Below are 23,134 nucleotides of genomic sequence, written 5' to 3' on the forward strand. Positions count from 1 at the left end.
CGGTTTTAATCATCTTTCACTCGCGTGAGTTCCTCAGCCCCCGGCTGCCACAGCAACACGCCCCTCACTTTCACCTTGTGGGCGGCCCCCTTAAGCGGCACTCTTCACACCGCACTCCAATCCGGAGCGCGCGGAGGTATCCGCAACTCTTCCGCCACGCAAGTGGATTAGCTAAGACTCCTGCGCTCGGGTTTGAGCCCACAGCTGGTGCCCGAACCCGGCGCGCAGGGATGACGACATCAGCCTGCGGAGACGGCGACGGCGAGAGACGGGGAGGGCTTCCGGGGCTCCCGGCCTAACCGCCGAGAGCTGCAGTCATGGCGGCCGCAGTGTGGGGCTTCTTTTCCTTCCTTCTGCTGATGCTCTCAAGGGATGCTCAGAGCTCGGAGGTGTCTGGGGCTACCTCCGAGGGCTCAGGAGGGAGTGGGGTCAGCATCGGAGATCGCTTCAAGATTGAGGGGCGTGCGGTTGTTCCTGGTGTGAAGCCCCAGGACTGGATCTCGGCGGCCCGAGTGCTGGTAGACGGAGAGGAGCATGTCGGCTTCCTTAAGTGAGCATCCTGAGGGCAGCGCGAAAGTGGTTGGGTTGGGAGCCGGGAGGAAATTCCCCATAGTGGAGCTGAGTGTCAAGACCTGACGACGTCGCTGTCCGAGGGTGACCCTTGCGAGGCAGTCGACGCTTTCCCCTTCCCGGTCCCGTACCTCAGAAATGAGGATGGCTGGCGCTCGTCCCAGGGCCGGAGCAGTGGAGTCGGTTATCTTCAACTCCATTTTGGCCCTGAATGGGGATGACCACTCCCGGGCCCTGGGCACAGATGGACCCCTTATTTGTCTTTTGCTGAATTCTTTCTTTTGCATCTCATCTGGTTTCCCTGGAATCTGGCCCCTTTTTGCATCCATTTCAGTCTTTTGGTAGCTTCGTGTTGTGTAGAAAGATACTAAGCAAGTGGGAATTCTCAAAGCCCACAGGGCTTTTAGTGATGACACAGACTGGGAGGCTAATGTTGCTGCTTCTAAAATTAATGGGCCCTGAAGTCCCTAATCAAAGCACCTTTTTTGCCTGGAGGTGAGATTGTTCTTCTTTTTTACGCTTGAATTCATCGAGGGATTTGCGACATCACTATTGTCATTTATGTGAGACTCTACAGGGCTTGCTTACTCCCTTCTGTCCTTTCTAGCTGTTAGTAGAAATAGGATTTGAGCCTATATTAAAAGACGTGGTAGATTTATTAGCAGTCCAGTTCTGCAGCAGCCTGCTTTTCAGATGTCTAGGCACAAGTATAATGTTTTAAATCTTTCAATTGCTGCTTGGAAAGTGAAACTTTGAACTGAAAATTCATTTGGTAAAGGAAGCGTTTCTCTGGTAGGTTTGTATACGAGCAAGTGGTATCTGAAAACCAGACAATTTAAGTGTGGACATTTAATTCTAAATCTGTTTTGGAAATATTCAGAGTATCCAGGTGCCTTTGAATGAAATTTCAACCTCAGATTAATAAATAGTGACAAGCTTACAATCATTTTTAAAGTGCTGTATATTATTACAAATATGGCATTAGGGCATTCCTTAAGTTTTACCCTAATATAAATGAACTTTTAATAATAAAACTCATTAAGCTTTAGAAAATTAGCCATAATTAACCATTTGACCTCTTTTTTTTCTTCTGCAGTATACAGTTTTTTAAAATAAACATTATTTTTATTTGAAAATAATATATATGTGATGTGTCTATTGAAGAAAATGTAAACAAAGTAGAGATAACAAGCCTTAGCATTTTATTGTATCTCTTTGGAATCACATGACCTACGTTTTTAATAGTAATATACAATATACAGTGCTTTGTAACATGCTTTTTTTCATTTAATATTTTGTGAGCAGCTTCTGATACCATTTCATGTTCTTTCATTTGTATGTAGAAAGGTTAATTGAGAATTAATATGAAGAGCTTATGGTGGCAACCTTTTTGGAAGAGGGATAGGTAATTTGTCTTGTACCTGTTATGCATAAGTAACATGCAATTTTGACTATGTTTATGCTTATTGGAGGTGGCTTGGGACTTGGCTAAATGGACATCAGGGGAGTTTCAACTGAGGACTCCCATGCCACTTCTTGCTCTCATCACTGTGTATGTAAACCATAATTTATTTATCTAGTCCTCTGGGGGCACTTAGGTAGTTTTCAGTTTTTTGAAATTATGTGCTATGCATTATGTACTATACGTAAGATTACATACTATAATTTTTTGAACTTTTTCTTATGGAAAATTACAGACATACACTAAAATAAACAGAATAGCTTAGGAACCCATCACAATTTACTGTTTGAATTTATATCTCCTCTGCACCTCATTAATTTCTTTCTGGAATATTTAAATATGATGATCTTAAACATAATATAATTTCACTTATAAAAACACTACTATGTATCTCTGAAAGATAAGGACTTTAAAAAAACCCCCACAGTACCGTTATGGATTTGACAAAAGAAATGATAATGCCATAATATCATCTAATACCCAGTCCATTTTTATGTTTTCCCACTTATCTCAGAAATAGTTTTATGTGATTGTTCTTTCAAATCAGGGTCCAACAAGGTCATTGTATTGTAGAGTACATTTTAAAAGCCAAGTTTGAAAATTTCATTATACAATGTCTGTGTTATCTTTTAAAGCAAAATATTTACCTTAGGAGGAAAAATATATTTGCTTTTCCTTTACGCCATTAGTTCTGGTATTATTTGTGTTGTGCTGGAATTAATTCTCTTTTTTCTGGACCTAGGAAAATGTTTTGAAATTCATTAAGTTAGGATCCCATCAAGAAACTGAATAATTCAAGGAAAGTTAAATGAAAGGATTAACCAGGGTAGTCATGGTGTAGGGAAACAACCAGATTATGCAGTACTCCAGAGTTTACAACCTCAAGGCTATTGTCACCTCTAAGCCTGAAGGGAGGCGGGGAAGTAAAGGTTACTGGAACCTAGAAAAGAGGAAAGAACTGCCTTGAAAGGAGCTGTGTCCCTTGACAAAGCCAGTTAGGGGCCTCTCACGGGAGAGAGCTGGGGGGGGAAAAGTATACTAAGCTCATTTTCTTCCCTTCCTGCTGTGGGGAGAGACGGGTGGAGAATGATCTGAAGGGCAAATAGAAGACATCCAGCTCAGGAAGAAGTTAACTTGATGTTTGCACTTTGATTCTGTTTCAGCTCAGTGTGTACTTTGAAGTAGTAAGGAACTTTTTCCTCTTACTTTTTAGTAAACATTGTGGATGTGACAGAATCAGCTATTCCTTTAACTGTGAAAGAGCCTAATGATTTAAGGAGCATTATTTTAACATTATTGTGAGACTGGCAATTCTCTGATAAAGTCAATCCCTTTAGAACCATTTGTTCTGAAACAGAAACATCTTTTTCCTCGGAATGGCAGTTTCTCATTAGCAAAACAAATTAATTTTGGTCTGTGAACATGAAATTATCAGTTCTTGATGGGGTGGTTTTCTAAGTCTAGAAGTTTAGAAGAAAGCAGTAAGGAAAAGGTGGATGGTTTTAACTACATAAACATTTTAAATTTCTACATACCCAAAAAGAAGTAACCAAGGTAGATGGGAACTATTTGTAACAAGTGGAACAAACAGTACTTAATTACCTTTTCCATAAAAAAGAAAAAAAGGAAAGAAAACAAAATGCAAATTAAACCTAGGAAAAAAGGTCATTTTTAATTAAGAAATTGTTGGAGGGGATCTGCAAAATTGGACCCCTAAACTTGTAGGAATGACATATATTATTCATTCCCTTGAATAAAGACATGGCTTTAGAATTGGACCTGTGCTCCTGTCACCTGTCATCTCTATTTCACAGAAGGAATAGAAGTACTTTCTATGTCTCTGTGGAATGGTCTGGGGCGTTTTCAGAACTCGTGCAGTGTTAATTATGGAAGCTGAAATGTGGGACAACTCTTGCCAGTTTGGGTTTTTTTTTTTGCTAATTACTCTGACTGTCATTTTGGGAGGTGTTGGTTTGGGAGTTAACAGATGGTTTAAAACATAAGAAAAGAATAAGCTATTGATCAGAAGTGACTAAATATGATAATTTCATTGTTCCAGGACAGATGGGAGTTTTGTGGTTCATGATATACCTTCTGGATCTTATGTAGTGGAAGTTATTTCTCCAGCTTACAGGTTTGATCCTGTCCGAGTAGATATCACTTCAAAAGGCAAAATGAGGTGAGGACAACTGATTTAATTTTTACCAAAGGCTAGGCTACTGAATACCTCATTATATATATTCCTTTTAGAATTTATAGTTAAGGTTGGAAAGTTTCCTATTTAAACTACAGGTATTCCTTAAAATATTTAAAACATCCTTATATTGTTCTAATCTGAGCATTGATAATATTGTACAGTTGAACTTTCTCCTGCTCTGGCTTAATATTTATTTTAAAGCTCCTAATATGATTATATAGAGAAGAGGTAAGGTTACTTACTATAGGAGCAAAAGCACTGTGAAAGTTTTAATTGAAATGTGATTATTAAAGTTGGAAATAATTTAAATTTTCTAAGTTGAAAATACTCATCATTGGGATATTTTGATGATACCTCTTAGTATATTTGATAGTATGTTGATCTAGAAATTTCTATAGTTTTTCCTGTCTGGAACATTTAGTGTGCAATGGAAATTTAGTATTTCTTTGGAAAACGGTAGATTACATCATGGAGTTTACTTCAAAGTGAGGATCATAATAAAAAAAAAGAGAAGTACAGTATTAGAGGCTGGAAGACTAGGGAAAAGTTTCAGAAGTTCTAAGTAGATGAACACATGCTTTGAAGTCGAGGTGAAAAGAATTTTGGACTAATTCAGGCTCTGATCCTGTAATACCACAAACCCATTTGAAGTTAGAATCAGTTGTATAGATTTCCACAGTGTTCAGATTCAGCCTTATGCTCTTATAACCCCAATTTATTTATTTGTTATTAGTCTCATGCCAATAGTGCTCTCTTTAGTCTAATCTGACCAGGAAGTATAGGAAGCAGTTTTCTTGCTTGCTTTATTGAGGTGTAATTGACAAATACCAAACAATTTTAAATGGTAATGTCTCTTCTTTGTTTGAGCTATCACAGAATTACTTCATGTTGCAGTAATAACGAAGAGGTCATGCAAAGGCAAAAATAATTTGGGGGTTAGAGGAGCTGTATTTTACTACTGACCTTTTTGTTATGTGCCTAGCATATTTAGGTTGATTTGTAGAGACCCCAAATAGAGCTGACATAAGAGAGATGTTCGGTTAGTACTGTAATATTTATATTTGAGTTAGTGTTTACTCCTAAAATGCTTTCCCTCTTCCTTTGTTTTTTTTTGGTCATTGAAAGTTTTTAAAGCGTAATGTGTAAATATGCTATAATTAAAATAGTGAGTCATATATTGAGCTGCGTCATCCTTTAATATCAGCTGCATATTAGTCCAGTGAAGTCAGCTCCTGTTGACAGAGTTTTCTTTTTCGTCTTTTAGGATGTGTAGTGAACAGAGATGGTTATTCTGTGGTAATTTAAATTCTTGATATTATTACGAAACCAATACTGTGATGCTACTAAAAACGCGTTCTTTAGAAACAAACTACTTTCCCCTCTATTTTTGAAATTAAATTGTCTTAGAATATTCTACTTTGTCCAAATGCTAATATTTCTTGCTATTGGCTATTGAGAGCAAGGTGGAGCATGAATTAACGGTAATACCTTGCAAATATGTTTATAAATATTTTTGATGTAATAAATGGATTGTTTCAAAGTAACTGAACCACATTAGCTATTGACTTTCTCATGTCTTTTTAGAGGCATAAAAGTTTTTTAAAATATATGTATAAAACTCTAGTATGTTAAAATCTAAACTGTAAAGGACTTATCATGACTTTTTATGTATTTTAGAATTGCAAGCTTGGAGATGGGGGTGGTTTGTAGATTTACCATATGAACTTTATATAGGTTTAAAAGTTTTTTAAAAATACTAAAAATACTGGGAGTTCCTTGGGGTCCAGTGGTTAGGACTCTGCACTTTCATTGCTGTGGGCCCGGGTTCAATCCCTGGTTGGGGAGCTAAGATCCCACAAGCCGCGTGGCCTGGCTCAAAAAAACAAAACAAACGAAACTGAATACTGGAGAGAATGAAAGTTGTTAAAGGGGGATACTTGTCGATTAAAAACTATAATTTATTTTTATTTATTCTTTTTACTTTGAATTTTGAATAAAGTAGTCTAAGCAATTAGAAATATTTTTCTAAATATAAAGTTTTATTTGCTTTTTCACTTTGGGTAAAGAGTACTTCCTGCTTTAGTATTTAAGGACTGGTTGCAGCAGTTGGATTCATGTTCTCAGATCCATCCCTGATGATTGGATGCCTGAAACATAGGTAAAAAAAACAAGGCCCTTATCATTTTAATAATTGGGGAGGACAGAGTAGAGAACAAAGAGGGATCCATATAAGATACTAATATTCTTGACCAATATTTTGTATTCTTGACCAATATTTTGCAGAAGTTAGTTTCAAATATATGTGAGACTTACATTTCTGACATTTTGTCAGAATGAAAAATTTTAGAAATGCTGGGTAAAGCATGATAAACATTTCCTTTTAAATGTATAGCTCCCAAAAAAGTAAGGGAAATCCTCAGAGGATAAACTGTAAACTACTTTCCTACCTGGGGGTTTTGTTATTCTCTCACCAAAAGCCTTAGATTTTATTAGCAGTGTGTAGGTGGGAGGCAAGCCTGTGCATGCTTGGAGTCAGAATTAGATCTAAGACTTGGTTTCCCCTTTGACCCTTGGCCTGAAATCCAAAAGATCAGATTCCCTGGCTTTTGGAGGGAAAAATCTATCCTGAAAATTGATAGTCACACCCTCATTGAAATTTGGATATGAATTTGTTCTTGCATGATCCAGAAACTTCCAATCTGAACAGTTAATAAGGTGGCCCCTGGTCATAATCCCCCACTCCTGGCAGAGACAAATGCACAACTCTCTGTCCCAGTCCCATGCAAAAATAAAGTCTACTTAACTTATAAAATACCCAAGAAAACAATGTACGTGGAGTCAGCAGATGAATCAGACCTCTGAGAACTCTAGTTAGTAGGCTTATTGGATATAGACTATAAAATTGTTTAAAATATATTTAAAATGCTTTAAACAAATAAAAGAAATGCTTTTACCATAATATCGAAATAAGCCATAGATATTTGAAAAAAGAATGAAATTGAACTTTTACACTCAGTATATGCTTTGGAATACAAAACTCAGTGGATGTGCTAAGCAACTGAACAGAGGTTTGATGAGCTGGAAGACAGATCAGAAAAATTACCCAGAAAGCAATACAGATAAAGGAAAGGACACTGTGAAAGTGAGAGTTTAACAAGATGTGGAGTAAAGAATGAAAAGGTCTAACATGTGTCTAATAGAAGTTCCAGAAGGAAATGATAGAAAAAATAGGGGAGGCAATTTTCAAAAAGTAAACTGGAATATGTCTGAACATGGCTGATTAAAATTACTGGCATGTCTGGTAAAAATGTAATGTTACCTATGGCACTGTTGCAGGACTTTCTTAAATCATTAAGTTTTTCTTGCAAAATACCCTTTAAAATTAGGTGTACTCAACAATGCATGTTTCAGACAATCAAAAAAATTCCAGCATTTTTGTATATTTATAACAAAATAAATTTATTATTAAATAGAATCAAAGAGCTTTAGAGCTAGAAGAATTCCAGGAGAACTTCTGATATAACCAGAAAAGTTAAGAACTTAAGACCACAAGCCTAGGTAATAACAGAGCTATAGCTAGAAACTAGGTCTCTTGATTCCAAATCTAGTGTTCTCCCTCTACATTTTGCTAAGTATTTTAGACATACAGATAAAGCTACTTTGATCAGATTTTCAAGATCAAAAGTTTAGATGCCAAAGCATTTTGGAAAAAGCTAAAGGTAATTATAAGGCATTGATAATATATTATAAGCATTTCTTTTAACTAGTAATGCTTTTAGTAGGATTACTGATGCTTTTTTCATGTTGCTTTATCAGAGCGAGATATGTGAATTACATCAAAACATCAGAAGTGGTCAGACTGCCCTATCCTCTCCAAATGAAATCTTCAGGCCCACCTTCTTACTTTATTAAAAGGGAATCTTGGGGCTGGACAGACTTTCTGATGAACCCAATGGTATGTATCAGGCTACAATAAAGTATCTTTACTAATCTGTAATTTGCTTCCAGGCAGTTGAAAAATTCTAACCCCTGTGAAAGGAAAGCTAGAGTCAGATTGTTGGATCAAAGGATTACTGTGAACAATTCATGAATTTCATGAAAATAGTAGCTTTGGGAATACATAATAAAAGATAGTGAGAATGACACAATAGATTTGACATTGAAATGTGCAGCAGAAATTAGATAAGTACTTACGTTTAAAATTAAAATAGAGTAAGAGTATGTGGTAAGTCACACATGGAGCTAGCTATCTCATCCTTCATACTACCTGAATGTTAGTCCATTGATGAATGTGCCATCAGTTAATAAATTTCCCCTCTTGATGGCACAAGTAAGGTTTTTACAAAGGCTTTTTTTTTTTGATGTGTTATGAACAGAGAAGTTATTCTGTAGTAATTTAAGTACTTGGTATTTTCATGAAACGATTTTATGGTGTCCACTAATATAAAATACTAATAGCATATGTAGAAACAGCTTGACTTCTTTTTCTTTGCTGTTTTTGAAAGTTGAATTATTACCTTAGAATTATCTAAATGTTGATCATATTTCTTGCAGATAGCTATTTAGAACACAAATAGGGACGTTTCAGGCTGTACCTCCTTTGAGAGGAATAAGTTAGTACCTGGAATCTGCAGTTAGGCATAAAGAGGCAGGAGGGTAGAGTGGATGGGTGAAGTTAGCAATGAGACTCCAAAGCTAATTGAGAAATATCTTCCATGTTCTCATTTCTGAAATTCCATGGGAACATGCAGTGGTAGAAGCTCCTAGGTCATTTTTTAAAACTTGTCTGCTATAGTAGTTGCCTAGTGGTATATTGTACATTAGAGGGGGGATGTGGTGTTTTCTCCAAGAATCACAAGTCATCTGGAAAGACTTGTGGATCCAACCTGATGGTGAGCCATCAGGATCACCAATCTCAATGCCAGACTGCAGACTGAAGAAAGTGAATGAATAGTTCAGTTTGCAAACTATTTGTGTTAGATAAAACTCTAAACTCTGCAAAATGATAGGTAGCACAGACGTGAAGCAAGGTGTCTATATAAAGTCCACACACTTATAGGTAAGACTCTTATATTACGACAGTCAGATACTGAGGAGCACCTTGCTGTCACCAGGGCTCGTTCAGTAGAATTGAAGTGGTGGCTGCTAGTTTTATTCTGTTTACAATATTTAATTCCATCATTGGTTGTTAAGTGCAGATTTTGTTCTGCAGTTAAGTAGGAAAAACATTTTCTGAATTTTTTTCTTTCACAGGTTATGATGATGGTTCTTCCATTATTGATATTTGTGCTTCTGCCCAAAGTGGTCAACACAAGTGATCCTGACATGAGGCGGGTAAGATGACTGAACTATGTTCTGATGCCTGGTCTGTCCGTTGTGGCTGAATGGCTTGGGTTTGTTCAGCCTTATCCTAATTACCAAGCCAAATTCATCTACAGGTTGTGTTGATACAGTATTATGTTCCTGGCATTTAATTAATTGTTTCCACTGGACCAGATAAATTCAGTTGGTTCTGCCTGATAAAAGCCTGGGTCTTTTCATATAGTTAAAACATTTTGCTTAGTACTTGCCTCTTTGCACCTCGCTTGTTTAATAGTTGAAAAGCATAATAATTCTGGTATACCTAATCCAAATATTTCACAAAATGGTAGCTTCTTATAATCTATCTTTACTTTACAAAACTCTTCAAAGTACACATTTAGTTTATGTGTTCAGACACACAGAAGAAATTCGGATAGACCAAGGGAGAAAAATAGAATAGTGGTTTTCAGACTCTCTACCACAAGATCATACTGTTTGGCAAAGGGGAGAGGAGTTGCCAAGTAAGATGCTTCAAATTTTTAGTGCCACCACTTTGTCTCTTTTAAATATTTGCTTCCGTATAAAATCTTCAGAATTAAAAGAAAAAAAATTATCTATTCTTCCACCCAAAAACCATCAACAGATATCTCCTGAATTCCAGGTTTTTCTGTTGTATTTAATATATATGTATTTACACTTTATTCATCACTGAATAAACATTTATTAATCAATTTTTAGGTTCTGGATACAGGGGACACAAAAATGGACTATATGTCATCCCTGTTGTCAACAAGCTCATAGTCCAGTTAAATGTAGGAAGTAGAATGGATTTATAAAGCACTCTTCTTGCCATCAGAGGATTGTGTTTGTGTGTATGTGCGCATGTGTGGATTTAAATGGAAAAATAAGATATACATAAATAAAAAATGTTTGCTGAGGTACTAGGTGATTAAGTTCTGTAGAAGGTAAGACACTTATCCCAAGCTGGAATGGCAGAAAAAGCTTCATGAAAAAAGAAAACTTTATGATGTTTCAAAATGTATTGTTGCTAAATTTTGGCATCTTTGCCTCAGTGTTGGTCAGAAAGTGTACATCCTATATCCTTGTATCTGTTAAGGCAGTTAACTCTCTGTGGTATCAATAGAAGGAAACATTAGAAGTCACATTGGATTAAAAATTCATTTCTTGCAAAATGCTTTGCATATATAGTAAGCAGTGTAAAAAGTTGTTCATTCAAGAGCTTCAGAATTGAACAGCTTCAAAAATAGAGTTGATGATATATTTTTGTGGGGATTCAAGACCTGTTATATTTAAAATAAACATTTAATTCTTGATTACTAGGGCATGTTAACATAATGTTTCTTTCCTGGCCATATTTGTAAAGGTGATTTCTCCCTGAAAACTCATGTATATATTCTACATTTGGGGAGAAAGCCCAAGCTAATAATTGAACAAAAAATTCAATTTTAAATAATAGATAATAGAGTATTTGCTATTTTTTTCATGTCCGAACTAATATAATTTTAAGTTCACTTTTGGAATGTCACATATAATTCAAATGAAGCAGACATTACATTAATATTGTCAAAAATGGAACAGTACTTTATAGATTGTTGGCTCAGTAAGGGGGAGGACAAGAACCTCAAAATAAAAGTGCCATGTCCTTAGGTCCTGCCAGTGACTGTTTGTAACATTTTAACATTGATGTTGCTTGCTTTAGATGCTGTAACTGAGGTCACCCAAGTCATACAGTATTCATAGATTTACTACTAAGGCCCTTAAAAATCAAGTCTTGGAAATGCTACAGTTACCTTCCAGACTTTTCTGATACCTTGATACATGGTTAAAGATTGCTGTTCTGGTTATATGCATCTAGAAAAAGCATGAGTTTAAGAAAACACTTGTTAAAACAATAAGAAAGCATTCTGATCAGAAAACAAAATAAGGTGGCAGGAATATGATCACATATGTCCATTATCCGAGAAAATGCCCTTTATATATATATATTCGGCTATATAAGCCGAATCAAACCCCAGGCAACACTTATCGGACATTTACTAAGGGTTGAAATGCTTAGTGATATAAAGGAGGCATGAAACATGGTTTCTGAAATGCTGTTGGGTATGACATTACATCATTGCTCAGAACCAGTACCTTTTACCTGTTCTATTTCTCTCCTCCTTCCTTAAGGGAAGTGTTGTTAAATGACGTGTGCGTTTCATATCATTGTGCTTTGTCTTCCCACAGGAGATGGAGCAGTCAATGAATATGCTGAATTCCAATCATGAATTGCCTGATGTTTCTGAGTTCATGACAAGACTCTTCTCTTCAAAATCATCTGGCAAATCTAGCAGTGGCAGCAGTAAAACAGGCAAAAGTGGGGCTGGCAAAAGGAGGTAGTCAGGCAAGCCAGAGATGGCATTTGCACAAGCATGGCAACACTGGGTGACATCCAAGTCTTGAGGGAGAACCGTGTGAAGCAACTACTGTAAACTTGAGTCATCCTTAAAGTTGATCTCGTATAACTGTTGTATGTGATAACTCTTCAGCACATGTTTTGTATTTGGTACACAAGAAAACCCAGCTTTCATCCTTTGTCTGTATGAGGTCAATATTGATGTCACTGAATTAATTACAGTGTCCTATAGAAAATGACATTAATAAATTATATGAAGTACTATACATTATGTATATTAAAATAAGTCTTAATCCAGAGATAAAATTATCTTGTCATTTTTTTTCCACTTAATGTTTCCTTTATTTCTGACAGTTTTCTTCTATCTTTCATTATCGGAGGCTTGAAATTGATTTTTCCTGTTTAAAAAGAAGTGGTTGATATTTTTAGAGCAGCATGCACTGTGGGTTTTTGTGTAACTAGACCTTTCAAAATTCTTAGTCCTGCCCTGCCATTTAAGATTCCCTGATATTTGAAGTAGAACCACATGTTCCTGATGTAGTTTTAATTTTTATTATTACAGTTAGTTTCAGAGTGTGGGTATATGAATTAGGATAGGTGTTAACCAATTTTTAAATTCTGGTTACCATCTCTGGTTTCATTTTACAATTATTGAATATCAGCTATGTGCTGTGATTCAAGGTAAGATACAGAGATGGGTGGTATCCAGTGCCTGTCCTCCGTAGAGCTTATTATGTAGGGAGGAAGCACAAATAATAACAGGGAGTGAATGGCCAGGGGAAAGAAGTGCAGCAGTAGGAGAGCCTTGTAGAGTCTGAGGATGGAAAATCAACCTTAGAGCTCCATATTGTAATGTTGGTAGTATAGCAGAGGTAGCTTATAAATCCCCTCATCTTCCCCACTATTGATTCTCAGAGGTGTTGGAATATCCAATCAGGATATCTCATATATCAGGAGTGTCTCAAAACCTTTTTATTTCAGTAAGTTACAACACCTTTTCTTTTGGACTTTGGTTGTTTTTTTTTTTTAGCAATCTTTTAAGTATTTATTTATTTATTTATTGGCTGCGTTGTGTCTTCGTTGCTGCATGCAGGCTTTCTCTAGTTGCCGCGAGCGGGGGCTACTCTTCGTTGTGGTGCGCGGGCTTCTCATTGCGGTGGCTTCTCTTGTGGAGCACAGGCTCTAGGTGTGCAGGCTTCAGTAGTTGTGGCTCACGGGCTCTAGAGTGCAGGCTCAGTAGTTGTGGCGCACGGGCTTAGTTGCTCCGCAGCATGTGGGATCTTCCCGGACCAGGGCTCGAACCAGGGAAGCCCTGGATTGTTTTAATTAAAGAATGCTGAGGCTGCAGTATTGCTTCTATTAGGGCTCCTATCCTCTCCTATGTTAGAGAACTCCCCTGTTGCTTTCTTGGGGTTATTAAATCAGCAAAAAAAAAACAACAACAAAAGATTGGTTCCAAACTCTTATTTTCCCTTTTATTATCCTATTATAGGTGCCATTTTTCATTTTGAAATAAGGTACATGAGTTTTCTTTTAAAGAATTGAGTTCAAAAAAAAAAAATCAAAGGGAATTCGGGACTTCCCTGGTGGTACAGTGGTTAAGAATCTGCCTGCCAACGCAGGGGACACCGGTTCGATCCCTGGTCCGGGAAGATCCCACATGCCACGGAGCAGCTAAGCCCATGTGCCACAACTACTGAACCTGTGCTCTAGAGCCCATGCGCCACAACTACTGAAGCCTGTGCGCCTAGAGCCCGTGCTCTGCAACAAGAGAAGCCACCGCAATGAGAAGCCTGCACACCACAACAAAGAGTAGCCCCCTCTTGCCACAACTAGAGAAAGCCCACACACAGCAATGAAGACCGAACACAGCCAAAAATAAATAAATATTTTTTTAAAAAAGGGAATTCACTTGCGGTCCAGTGGTTAGGACTCTGGGCTTCCACTTCAGGGGGCACAGTTTCGATCCCTGGTGGGGGAACTACAATCTACAATCCTGCATGCTGTGTGGCGCTGCCAAAAAAGAAAAAAGAAAAAAATAAGTTCCAATGCAGGACATTTTAAAAGCTGTATCTCTGATTATATTACATACACTAAAGTTACCACGCTGGTTAAGCTATGAATGAATAAGGTGGGTAAACTGGTTAATGGTTAGAATCCTTTAAAATAGTTATTTACTGAAAATAACTAAAATATTAGAACACAGATTGCATAAAAGTTGAAATTCAAAGCAGCCAGAATATAGTAAGAGTCATAGTTGTACAATCAGAAATCATATTAAAAAATTTCAAAATTTGGATTGTCAAAATTTGCACATGGAATACGTAGTAAACTAGAAATTAGCACTTCCAAGGAAATTACCATTTCATTTGCTAATTAAAAAACTCTTTATTTTATGTAGGTTTTAACACTGAATATAATATAAACATATACCTTATTACAGAATGTTATTACATCAATTGTATATGAAAATCTTATCTTTGCACAGCTCCTTCATCAAATGCTTAGTGTATTTTCAGGTACAGAAAAGATTGTATATTATTAGACAATTTGGAGTTGAGTGCAAGCAGCCCGTTTAGTTGCTAACTTGCTTAGTGAATTTGGGCAAGTCACATTCCCTCTTTGGACCATGTCTTGTCTTGTTCATTGTTGTATTTCCAGCATTGAGCATGTAGGCACATAATAAATGTTGTTGAATGAATAAACAGGCCTCAAGTTTCATCATCTATAAATTGAGGGATTTGGATTAGACCTGTAAATCCCTTTTCAGATCCAAAATTCCAGTATAATTTTAACCCAATACTATTATTTCCTACCTTTGAGAACCATATGATTGGTGCCAAGTTTTTGAACTTCCTTGGGTTCTTTCTGCTATTCCTCTCTCAGAGACAAAGTGTTTTGCTCTTCCTTAGGGTATTTCTTAGATTCAGTTTACATGTATCTCCTTTTAAATGTAAGCTTTGTGGTTAAAATTTTTTCAGTTCTGCTAAATTAAACCTGAGTAGTAACTCTGTGCAAAACAGATCTTTGTGGCCCATTCTTGCCAGGAAGCCCTGAGTGCCTGGGATGGATCCATAGCTCCCAAGTTTCCAAGCATTTTTTTAGGAGTCAAATCCTCAGAACTCATCTCGAGACTGGTTAACATTTTGAAAAAAATGGGCATTTTACCTAACATGCCCAGAGTAGTAAAGTCTGTTATCATTTTTTTTCTTATGTTTCCTCTGACAAGAGAGAGGAAGCAACCATTCAGCATACTTTTCAGTAGCTGGAAGAGTTTCGAAGTCCTGATGAGGTCAATAATAAAGAAGACCTTTTTCATTTAAATAGTTACTCAAACTTTCAGAAAGTTTGGGGTTTTTTTTAAGTGTTCAACTAAAAATAATCTATTGAAAATATTTTTATTAAATATCCTAAAGAAAAAACTAAAACAAATATTTTCATTTTTTAGAATTGCCTTCCAGGTCAAAAATAGTCATATTTTTGCATGGTTACAATCAGTTCTTTAAAAATTGGGCAAAAAGTTCACCTTTTAGGATGGTTTACATATGCATTTTGCATTTTAACCCAACAAAAATTCTGCTAAGCACTAACATTAGGGAACACAATAGAAACTAGCGACCCAGTCCTTTAGTGTTGTTCAAAGAGTATGTTGAGGCAGGACCTAGTTGTGCTCTCCCCTTAGCATTTTAGGTGTGATTATTGTCGTCACAGTCAATTATTTTTTAATTTGAAAAGTATATGAGAATATCCAATTGGTACAAATGTTTATAATTATTTAGGAGAACTTGAGGGTAGGTTTTGCAAAATTCAGATGTTGCCTATAAATTATGAACATTGTTTTAATATTCCTGAAAAAAAGATGATGAAATACTAAAATAGCTATTTTAGATAAAAATCCCCCCTCCCCCAAATAGCACCATGTATTAGCTTATCTCCTTTCCCACAGTAACACAGCTTCATCATGGGAGCATAGGGAATTGAAGCTTTTCACAGCGGCTGCAGTCTGATAGCATTGAGCCAGCCTGGGCAAACCTGAGAAGAGGGAGGAGTAAATTAATAATGTCAAGTGGTAAACAGGAGGAATGGGTAGGGCCGTAAAAACTATCTGGGCACAGCATTTCCAATAGAAAACTTTGACAAGGCATTTAATTCCACTAAAATTTAATGAACTAGTAATGACTGAAGATTTGTATCTGTACCTCCTTAGTAAACAAAAATTTCCATATACATATGGAAAACATGTATATATAAAGTAATCCCACTCGAAGTAATCCCGCTCCTACTACATATATTTGGATATTTTAAAGCATATTTCTAAATAACTGTAGTAAAAAAAAATTAGAAAATCTTCAGAATTAAGTGATCATGAAAATTTGGCATGAAGATTAAGAAACGGAATCATTCTAAAAGTTTTATGAGGTGATTCATAAGGGACCATGAGAAGATATGTAAGAAAAGCTTCCTTGCAATCATTGCTGTCACGGTATCTTGTGCATTATACACAAGAAAGAAAAATTTCATTTTGCATTTGTCTCTTCACAGGCCTGGATGGACCTGCCTTCCCATCCACAGCTGGTTGGACTGAGGGTGGGACTTGAGCCAGTCAGTTGGGTGGTACTGTATCAGAGAAGCCGGTATGTTGATCCTGAGCCACAGGTAAGCAGAATCAACAGTCTAAGGAATCTGGCCCACAAAGAGAGTATGGCAGAGATTGGTGGAGCAAGTAGCTGCTGGACAACCTTTCAAGTCCATGGAGGTTCAGCTGCAATTCGTGCAGGGATTCAGTGAAAGCCTCTTGAATCCCTTCCCCCACCATCTCCAGCCTAGCCCCTTACTTATCATTTATCCTGATTTGGAGAGTACTGTGTTCAGTTTTAGCCTCTATAATAAGATATATAGAGCAGGTCTAGAGAAAAGCTGCCAGCGATTAATATTCATACTTTTCTATACAAATGATTCTACTGACCTCATGACTATATTAACTAGATATACTTTAAGAAGGATTAAAGTGGCTGTAATTTTTAGTTTGGTAAAGAGAATGCTGAGGGGATTTTTCAAAGGCTTGATAATCCCTTTAAAGCAAATTCTGATGAGCTGTGTACCACTCTGTGAAGTCTGAGAAAGGAAATGGACTTAAATACAGCAGAAGGAATTAGTTTCTTGTGAAGAGGAATTTCTTGGCATAGTAAACAAGATTGTGAGGTGCCAGTGACCGTGAGATTTACTTTTCTTGGCGTTGTTAAAAAATTGGGCAGAAGTCACCTCTTAGGAGGTTTATATGTGCACCTACCTGATGGTCTCTCAAATTTCTTTCTATCCCCAAAAGTAAATTATTTTATTCCCAGAATGTGAGGAATGGTAGGATTGAATCTTTATGGAGGAGAAAATGAGATATATTAGCACAATTGGAAAGTGGGGAAGGGCAGAGGAAAATCTAAACTCTGACAATCAGAGCCTGCCTTCCTTTAATGTACATCTGTTGAGCTGTCGCCCAGCTTACCCCTGTAACTGGTTCTCCCCTGAGAAGGGGGTGCAAAGATGTTGTCCCAGCAACCATATTTGTGCTGTGCGGCTCTGCTTTTATGGGCATCTCATCCAGGTTAGGCCAAAGGCTGTTCCTGAGGAATTTAAAATGAAAACTCAGGGACTAAACGCGTAGATTGCAACATATAAACTTGCAAGCTGTTCCTGGCTCTTTATTCTACCATGTACACTACAGAAAAGGAGAAAACAGGTTCCAAGCTGAAGTGGAAGATGAAATCTGAGAACTGTACCTTTTTTCAAATCCTTTCCTGAGGTCGCTGCGTTCTTGCCCTTGCGTTCCACGGAGCACTGGTATATCCTCTAGTATAGTGTTTATGTGTTTTACTAAAGCTAGTTCCAGTAGGTGTCTATCACTTGAACCCAGTGTCCTGACTTATGCACTTATCCAGAACGGACCAAAATGATCTCCAACCTGCTGAAAGCCTTCTCTTTTTCCCTCAGTCAATGCAAAATTGGCTGTGTTGCCTCCATATCCATCTTGAATGAATGGGTCAGAAGGAACTTTCTAACTTAAGGGAGAAATTGGGTGAATACATGTCCTGGCTCCGTCACTTACTAATTGTATGATCTTGGGAAAGAAACCTTTCTGAGCCTCAGTTTCATCATGAGTGAAATGGATCAAAGGTTCAGCTGTAAAATGGGGGAAATATCTACTTCATAAGTAGAACTGTTTAGAACACTTTACATGTATTATCATCCCACTTAATATTAATACTAACCCTATTCATATAAGTGCTCAGTGAAAGCTCATAATTATTAATATTCTTACTTTTCAGATGAGGAAACAGAGGTTAAAATTTTCCCAAGCTCACCTGCTGGTAACCTAGAGCAAGTCCTGTTAACTACTTCCTACAGTGCTTCTCTCATAAGCTAAACTAAAAAAACTAAACATTCACATACCCATGATCAACACATAGCCATACATCTATTCACTTGCCCACCCTCTGCCTACAGCTGTTGGCATGATCTGGGGACTTGCCTCTCTCCTTCCAAACACTCCTCAGAAGGGGTGGTGTAGTCAAGAGAAACTGACTTCCAAGGCAAAGCAGTCCTAGTCCTAATGTCTGGTGCCTAGAGTTTCAGACACTGTAAACCTAAAGATCTTTCTAAAAGGCAAATCCGACGGGGTCATTCCCTTATTAAAAACCCTTTGTAGACTCTCCATAGACTTCAAAATATGGGACCCTGACCGTGGTCCCTCCAGATTCACTTCTTGCCACTTTGATCCCACTTACATCTTGAGTTTTCCTCATTTCCCCACTCTTAAGTTCTATATGTTTGCTCACCTCTGGACCTTTTTGATTATTTCTTCCTCTCAACTCTCTACCCCACCCCCATCCCTTTCCCTTGTCTACCTCTTACATTTTCTTCAGGACTTAGTGTAGAAATCACCTTTGACAAAAATCTTCCAGATGCCCCAAAGGCTTGGATAAGAGCCTCTTTTTTGTCCCCTTTCATGCCTGTGCTTACACCGTTATAGAATTTCATTTTATTGGATTACCTGTTTACTTCTCTGACTTTCCTCTCTGGACTCTAAGCTACCTGGACTGGAAAGCACTAGTAATACAACAGTCCTGTTCTCAAGGAAGGGTGGGAAGAATCTTAATTTCTCCACTATAACAGTTCTGGGTGGCTGCCACATACAGCTTCATCATTTTTAGGGATCCCAACTCAAATCAGACAAAAATGGAGATCAGAGACTCGTGGTGAATTAAGCTACTTCTCAGGGAAGCACAAAGATACTAACCATGCTAGAAAAAACCCAGGAATCTTACCTTGCAACCATCGCTTATCTCAGGTATGCACTTACTGTTTAGTAAAGACTACCTTGTGAAGCACCTATACTCTTGAATGTGCCAAAGGCTGTTAGGTGAGGGGGCACAGTGATGAGCAAAACAGCATGACTCTGGCTTCAGAGCTTAGAGTTTAGTGGGAGAAATAGACATGAATAACCAAACACATAAATATATGTAATGAAAACCTTGATAGGTGCTCCACGGAAAAGTCCTGGGTGCTATAAAAGCTCATAACATGGGAATCTGGATGAGAGGGTAGAGGGCCAATGTAGGACCACTTTGCTGAGAAAGTGACCCGTGAGGTAAGACGAAAGACTACATAAGAATAAACTAGGCTGAGGCTGAGAAGAAGGGATGAGAATGAGGGGCTTCCCAGTGTGAGCTGAGGTGGGAGGGAGGTTGGCCCCTGAAGGAACTGAGAGAGCCATATAGCTGGACCACTTCTGGAAGAGGGGAGAGGAGAAGGCCTGGACAGGTAGGCAGAGGCCGCCTGGAGGCCTTGCAGGCCTGAATTCGCCTTATCTTCTCGAGGACACACCTCGCTCCTCTCAGGACAAACGGTAAGGGAAAATCCTGTGTGTGGCGTTCCATGGTCACCTGGTGTGACTGATTACTGCTAACCAGTCTCTAAACTAACTGTGGTATATGAAAATCACTGCCCCAAAGCCTAGAGTCTTTCGTAGAAACCTCAGGTACCCAAAACCTTTGAGATAATATGTTAATGGAAGAAAAACAAGCTTTGCCTTCCCTCCTGACTTGCTCTCCGGCCCAACCTCACATCTTTAAATGATGTGGCCCAGCAGATGTCTGTGACATAAAGCAGCTTCTCTTTCCCTTCATCTTCTTTGGGGCTGGTGGGGATTGGTTGGGAAGGAAGTTCCCGCTCTTCTTCAAGGCGTCTCGAAGGACTCTGAGCTCCTGGTAGGCTCTCAGCCCTCCCACTCTGAACCAACTGCTTGAGGCTCTTTTCCATCCTCACTGCTTCAAGTTTTATGTATGTAAATATGTGTGTGATTGTATGTATTTGATTTTGAAAGTGTCCTTGCAGAATCCTACTGACAACTTCTCCAATTTCTGCATTCCTACCTGACCTCTACCTTGAGAAGGGATTGGATTATGGAATAGGAAGGTTAGGCTGTATCCTGACAGGGCAAGACTCCTTTCTGAAAGGCCTGGGAACCAAACTGGATAAAAAAAGACCAGAGGATTGCTTGTGAGAGCTTCTAAGTGGAATGTTGGATATAATCCACATTCATCTTGTTACTCTTCACTCACTTTCTCTTTTCAATCATATAAGGGTTCTACCCTCTGCAGTTCAGATTTTGGTGCTAGTTTCCCCTTCTGCCAAAGAGCAGGGAAAAAAAAGAGGCCTAGAGAAGGGGAATGTTTGTGCTTGGGGAGGAGGAGACCTGGAGGCCTCCAGCCATCACTGGGGTGATTCTCTTTGTACTGTCCCTCATTCTGTTAGTCTGTGTTCTTGGAGGCCGGGACAGTGTCTTGTTCCCCTCTGAAGTCACGTGGTTCCCACAGAGATAAATAATTATCTGCTGAACAAATGAGTAACCAAACAAAGGAGTAATCAGGTTGCCTGGATGGTGGTTCTTGGATCTAAGAAGATGGTGAAGGAAAGAGGGTACAAAGATTTGGGGCATTTGGAGAAGGTGGCGCCAGTGAAAAATAGAGGAAAGAAAAACAAAAACAAAATGACTGTGAGTAAAAATGAAACAAGTGTTACTGATTGTTTTTTTAACATTAAAAAAAAATAAATTTATTTATTTTTGGCTGCGTTGGGTCCTCGTTGCTGTGCATGGGCTTTTTCTAGTTGAGGCGAGCGGGGTTACTCTTCATTGTGGTGCATAGGCTTCTCATTGTGGTGGCTTATCTTGTTGCGGAGCACGGGCTCTACGCGCGCGGGCTTCAGTAGTTGTGGTGCATGGGCTCAGCAGTTGTGGTTCATGGGCTCTAGAGCACAGGCTCAGTAGTTGTGGTGCGTGGGCTTAGTTGCTCCATGGCATGTGGGATCTTCCCGGACCAGGGCTTGAACCTGTGTCCCCAGCATTGGCAGGCGGATTCTTAACCACTGCGCCACCAGGGAAGCCCCTGTTGTTTGAATTGCAGATGTCAATATGAACTCATTGTTTCTAGTAAGTATACACATATACATATTTTTTAGTTCCATCCACTGAAAGGGCCTAATAGCAATGAATACATCCTGATTCTAGAACTGAGTCAGGTACCATTCTCTACTTAATGAAACCAGGGCTCCTTGAAGAAATGGATGATTCTTGGGTTGGGGTGGGGAGAGTGAAGATGAGCCTGGAATATCTTCTTGTACCAGAAAGTAAGGGAGTGCTCAACAAATGTTTGAACTATGTCAAAGGGTCACAGGAATCATCTTGAAGGGGCTCTTACTGCATAAATTTGTGACAATTTTAACATTGAAATAATGACAGTAATGGGTTTTAACCAATTATTATGAGTTTGTTAGTCTATAATAGTAATAAATAAGTAAATAAATAGATAATAAAGAGGGAACAAGTCTTCCTTACAGTGGAATGCCAACCACTTGGCAATCATCATAGGCATAACTTGATGAGAATAATAAAGATATGTTACAATTATTGAGTGAAAACCTGATGACCCATAGGACGTTTATAGAGGCTTAAAATCTCTTTCTCAAAATTATTAGTTGCAGAGGGAAAAATAGTAAATTTATAGTGGAGAAACGTGGAGGGGTGGATGGAAGGTACACTTTAACCAAGCGATCCATGTTAGCGTCACCACTACTGGGATAAAACATCATGTCTTGCTAATGTGAGGCACTGAGGACACGATATCACATTTGTGACATTCCTGCCCAAATCAAAACAAACAAACTGAATCTGATGTGAAACATCAGACAACCGCAAACTGATGGAAATTCATTTTTTTAAAACTAACCCTTTAATTAATTAATTAATTTTGGGGGGCTGTGTCGGGTCTTAGTTGCGGCATGCGGGATCTTTGTTGTGGTGCACGGGCTTCTCTCTAGTTGTGGCGTGTGGGTTTTTTTCTCTTCTTTAGTTGTGGCGTGCATGCTTAAGGGCGCTTGAGCTCTGTAGTTTTGGCGTGTGGGCTCCAGAGCGCGTGGGCTCTGTAGTTTGCGGCACGGGAGCTCAGTAGTTGTGGTGCGAGGGCTTAGCTGCCCTGTGGCATGTGGGAACCTAGCTCCCCGACCAGGGATCGAACCTGAATCCCCTGCATTGGAAGGCAGATTCTTTACCACTGGACCACCAGGGAAGTCCCTGGAAATTCTTTTTTAAAAATCGGATTGAATGTACGCTAAAGAAATGACCATATCATAAAAGACGAAAGAAAGCTGAAGACCTCTTCCAAATTAAAAGAGGCCAAGAGACATGACAACTAAATGCAGTGTGTGGTCCTGGATTAGATCCTAACTGGAAAAGAAATTCTTATAATGAACATTGTTTGAACAACTGGTAAAAGTTGAGTATGGACTGTATTACATAATTATGATTCACATAACAATATTACTGCAATATTGAATTTCCTGATTTTGTATTTGTATTGTGGGAATGTAAGATAATTTCCTTGTTCTTAAGAAATACCCACTGGAGTATTTAGAGGTCAGTGGATGTGATGTCTGCAACTTACTCCAAATGGTTGAGAAAAAAAAAAAAGTGTACTCACACACACAGCACAAATGTGGCAAAATGTTAACAACTGGGGAATGTGGGAGAAGGATATCAGAGTTCTCTGTACTATTATTGCAGCTTTTTTTCTAAGTTTAAGATTATCCTCCCCCCCAAAAAAAGTTGTATGTTTTAAATAATTTTTCTTCTGGTTCC

At 38.3% G+C, this 23,134-nt stretch overlaps 1 protein-coding gene across 2 annotated transcripts; it reads left to right on the top strand.

Moving 5' to 3' along the window:
* Positions 1-244: 244 nt before the first annotated feature.
* EMC7 (ER membrane protein complex subunit 7) lies at positions 245-12,252 on the top strand. 2 transcript variants are annotated; one of them, XM_067742118.1, is made up of 5 exons: positions 249-550; positions 4,092-4,211; positions 8,046-8,184; positions 9,483-9,563; positions 11,778-12,252. In XM_067742118.1, the coding sequence occupies exons 1-5, from the start codon at positions 318-320 to the stop codon at positions 11,928-11,930; spliced, it is 726 nt and encodes a 241-aa protein (XP_067598219.1). In that variant the 5' UTR covers positions 249-317; the 3' UTR covers positions 11,931-12,252. The 2 variants fall into 2 exon arrangements, with proteins under 2 accessions (XP_067598226.1, XP_067598219.1); XM_067742125.1 differs by lacking the exon at positions 4,092-4,211 and having other exon boundaries at positions 245-550.
* The last annotated feature ends 10,882 nt before the right edge of the window (positions 12,253-23,134 follow it).

This window comes from Pseudorca crassidens, chromosome 1 (genome assembly GCF_039906515.1).
Source record: "Pseudorca crassidens isolate mPseCra1 chromosome 1, mPseCra1.hap1, whole genome shotgun sequence".
Lineage (NCBI taxonomy): Eukaryota > Metazoa > Chordata > Mammalia > Artiodactyla > Delphinidae > Pseudorca > Pseudorca crassidens.

Bases quoted from the DNA above. Each gene is read 5' to 3' on its own strand.
- EMC7 (XM_067742118.1), top strand. From the start codon at position 318: ATGGCGGCCGCAGTGTGGGGCTTCTTTTCCTTCCTTCTGCTGATGCTC. The intron at 551-4,091 runs GTGAGCATCCTG...TCATTGTTCCAG, and splicing joins GAGCATGTCGGCTTCCTTAA to GACAGATGGGAGTTTTGTGG. The intron at 9,564-11,777 runs GTAAGATGACTG...GTCTTCCCACAG, and splicing joins GTGATCCTGACATGAGGCGG to GAGATGGAGCAGTCAATGAA.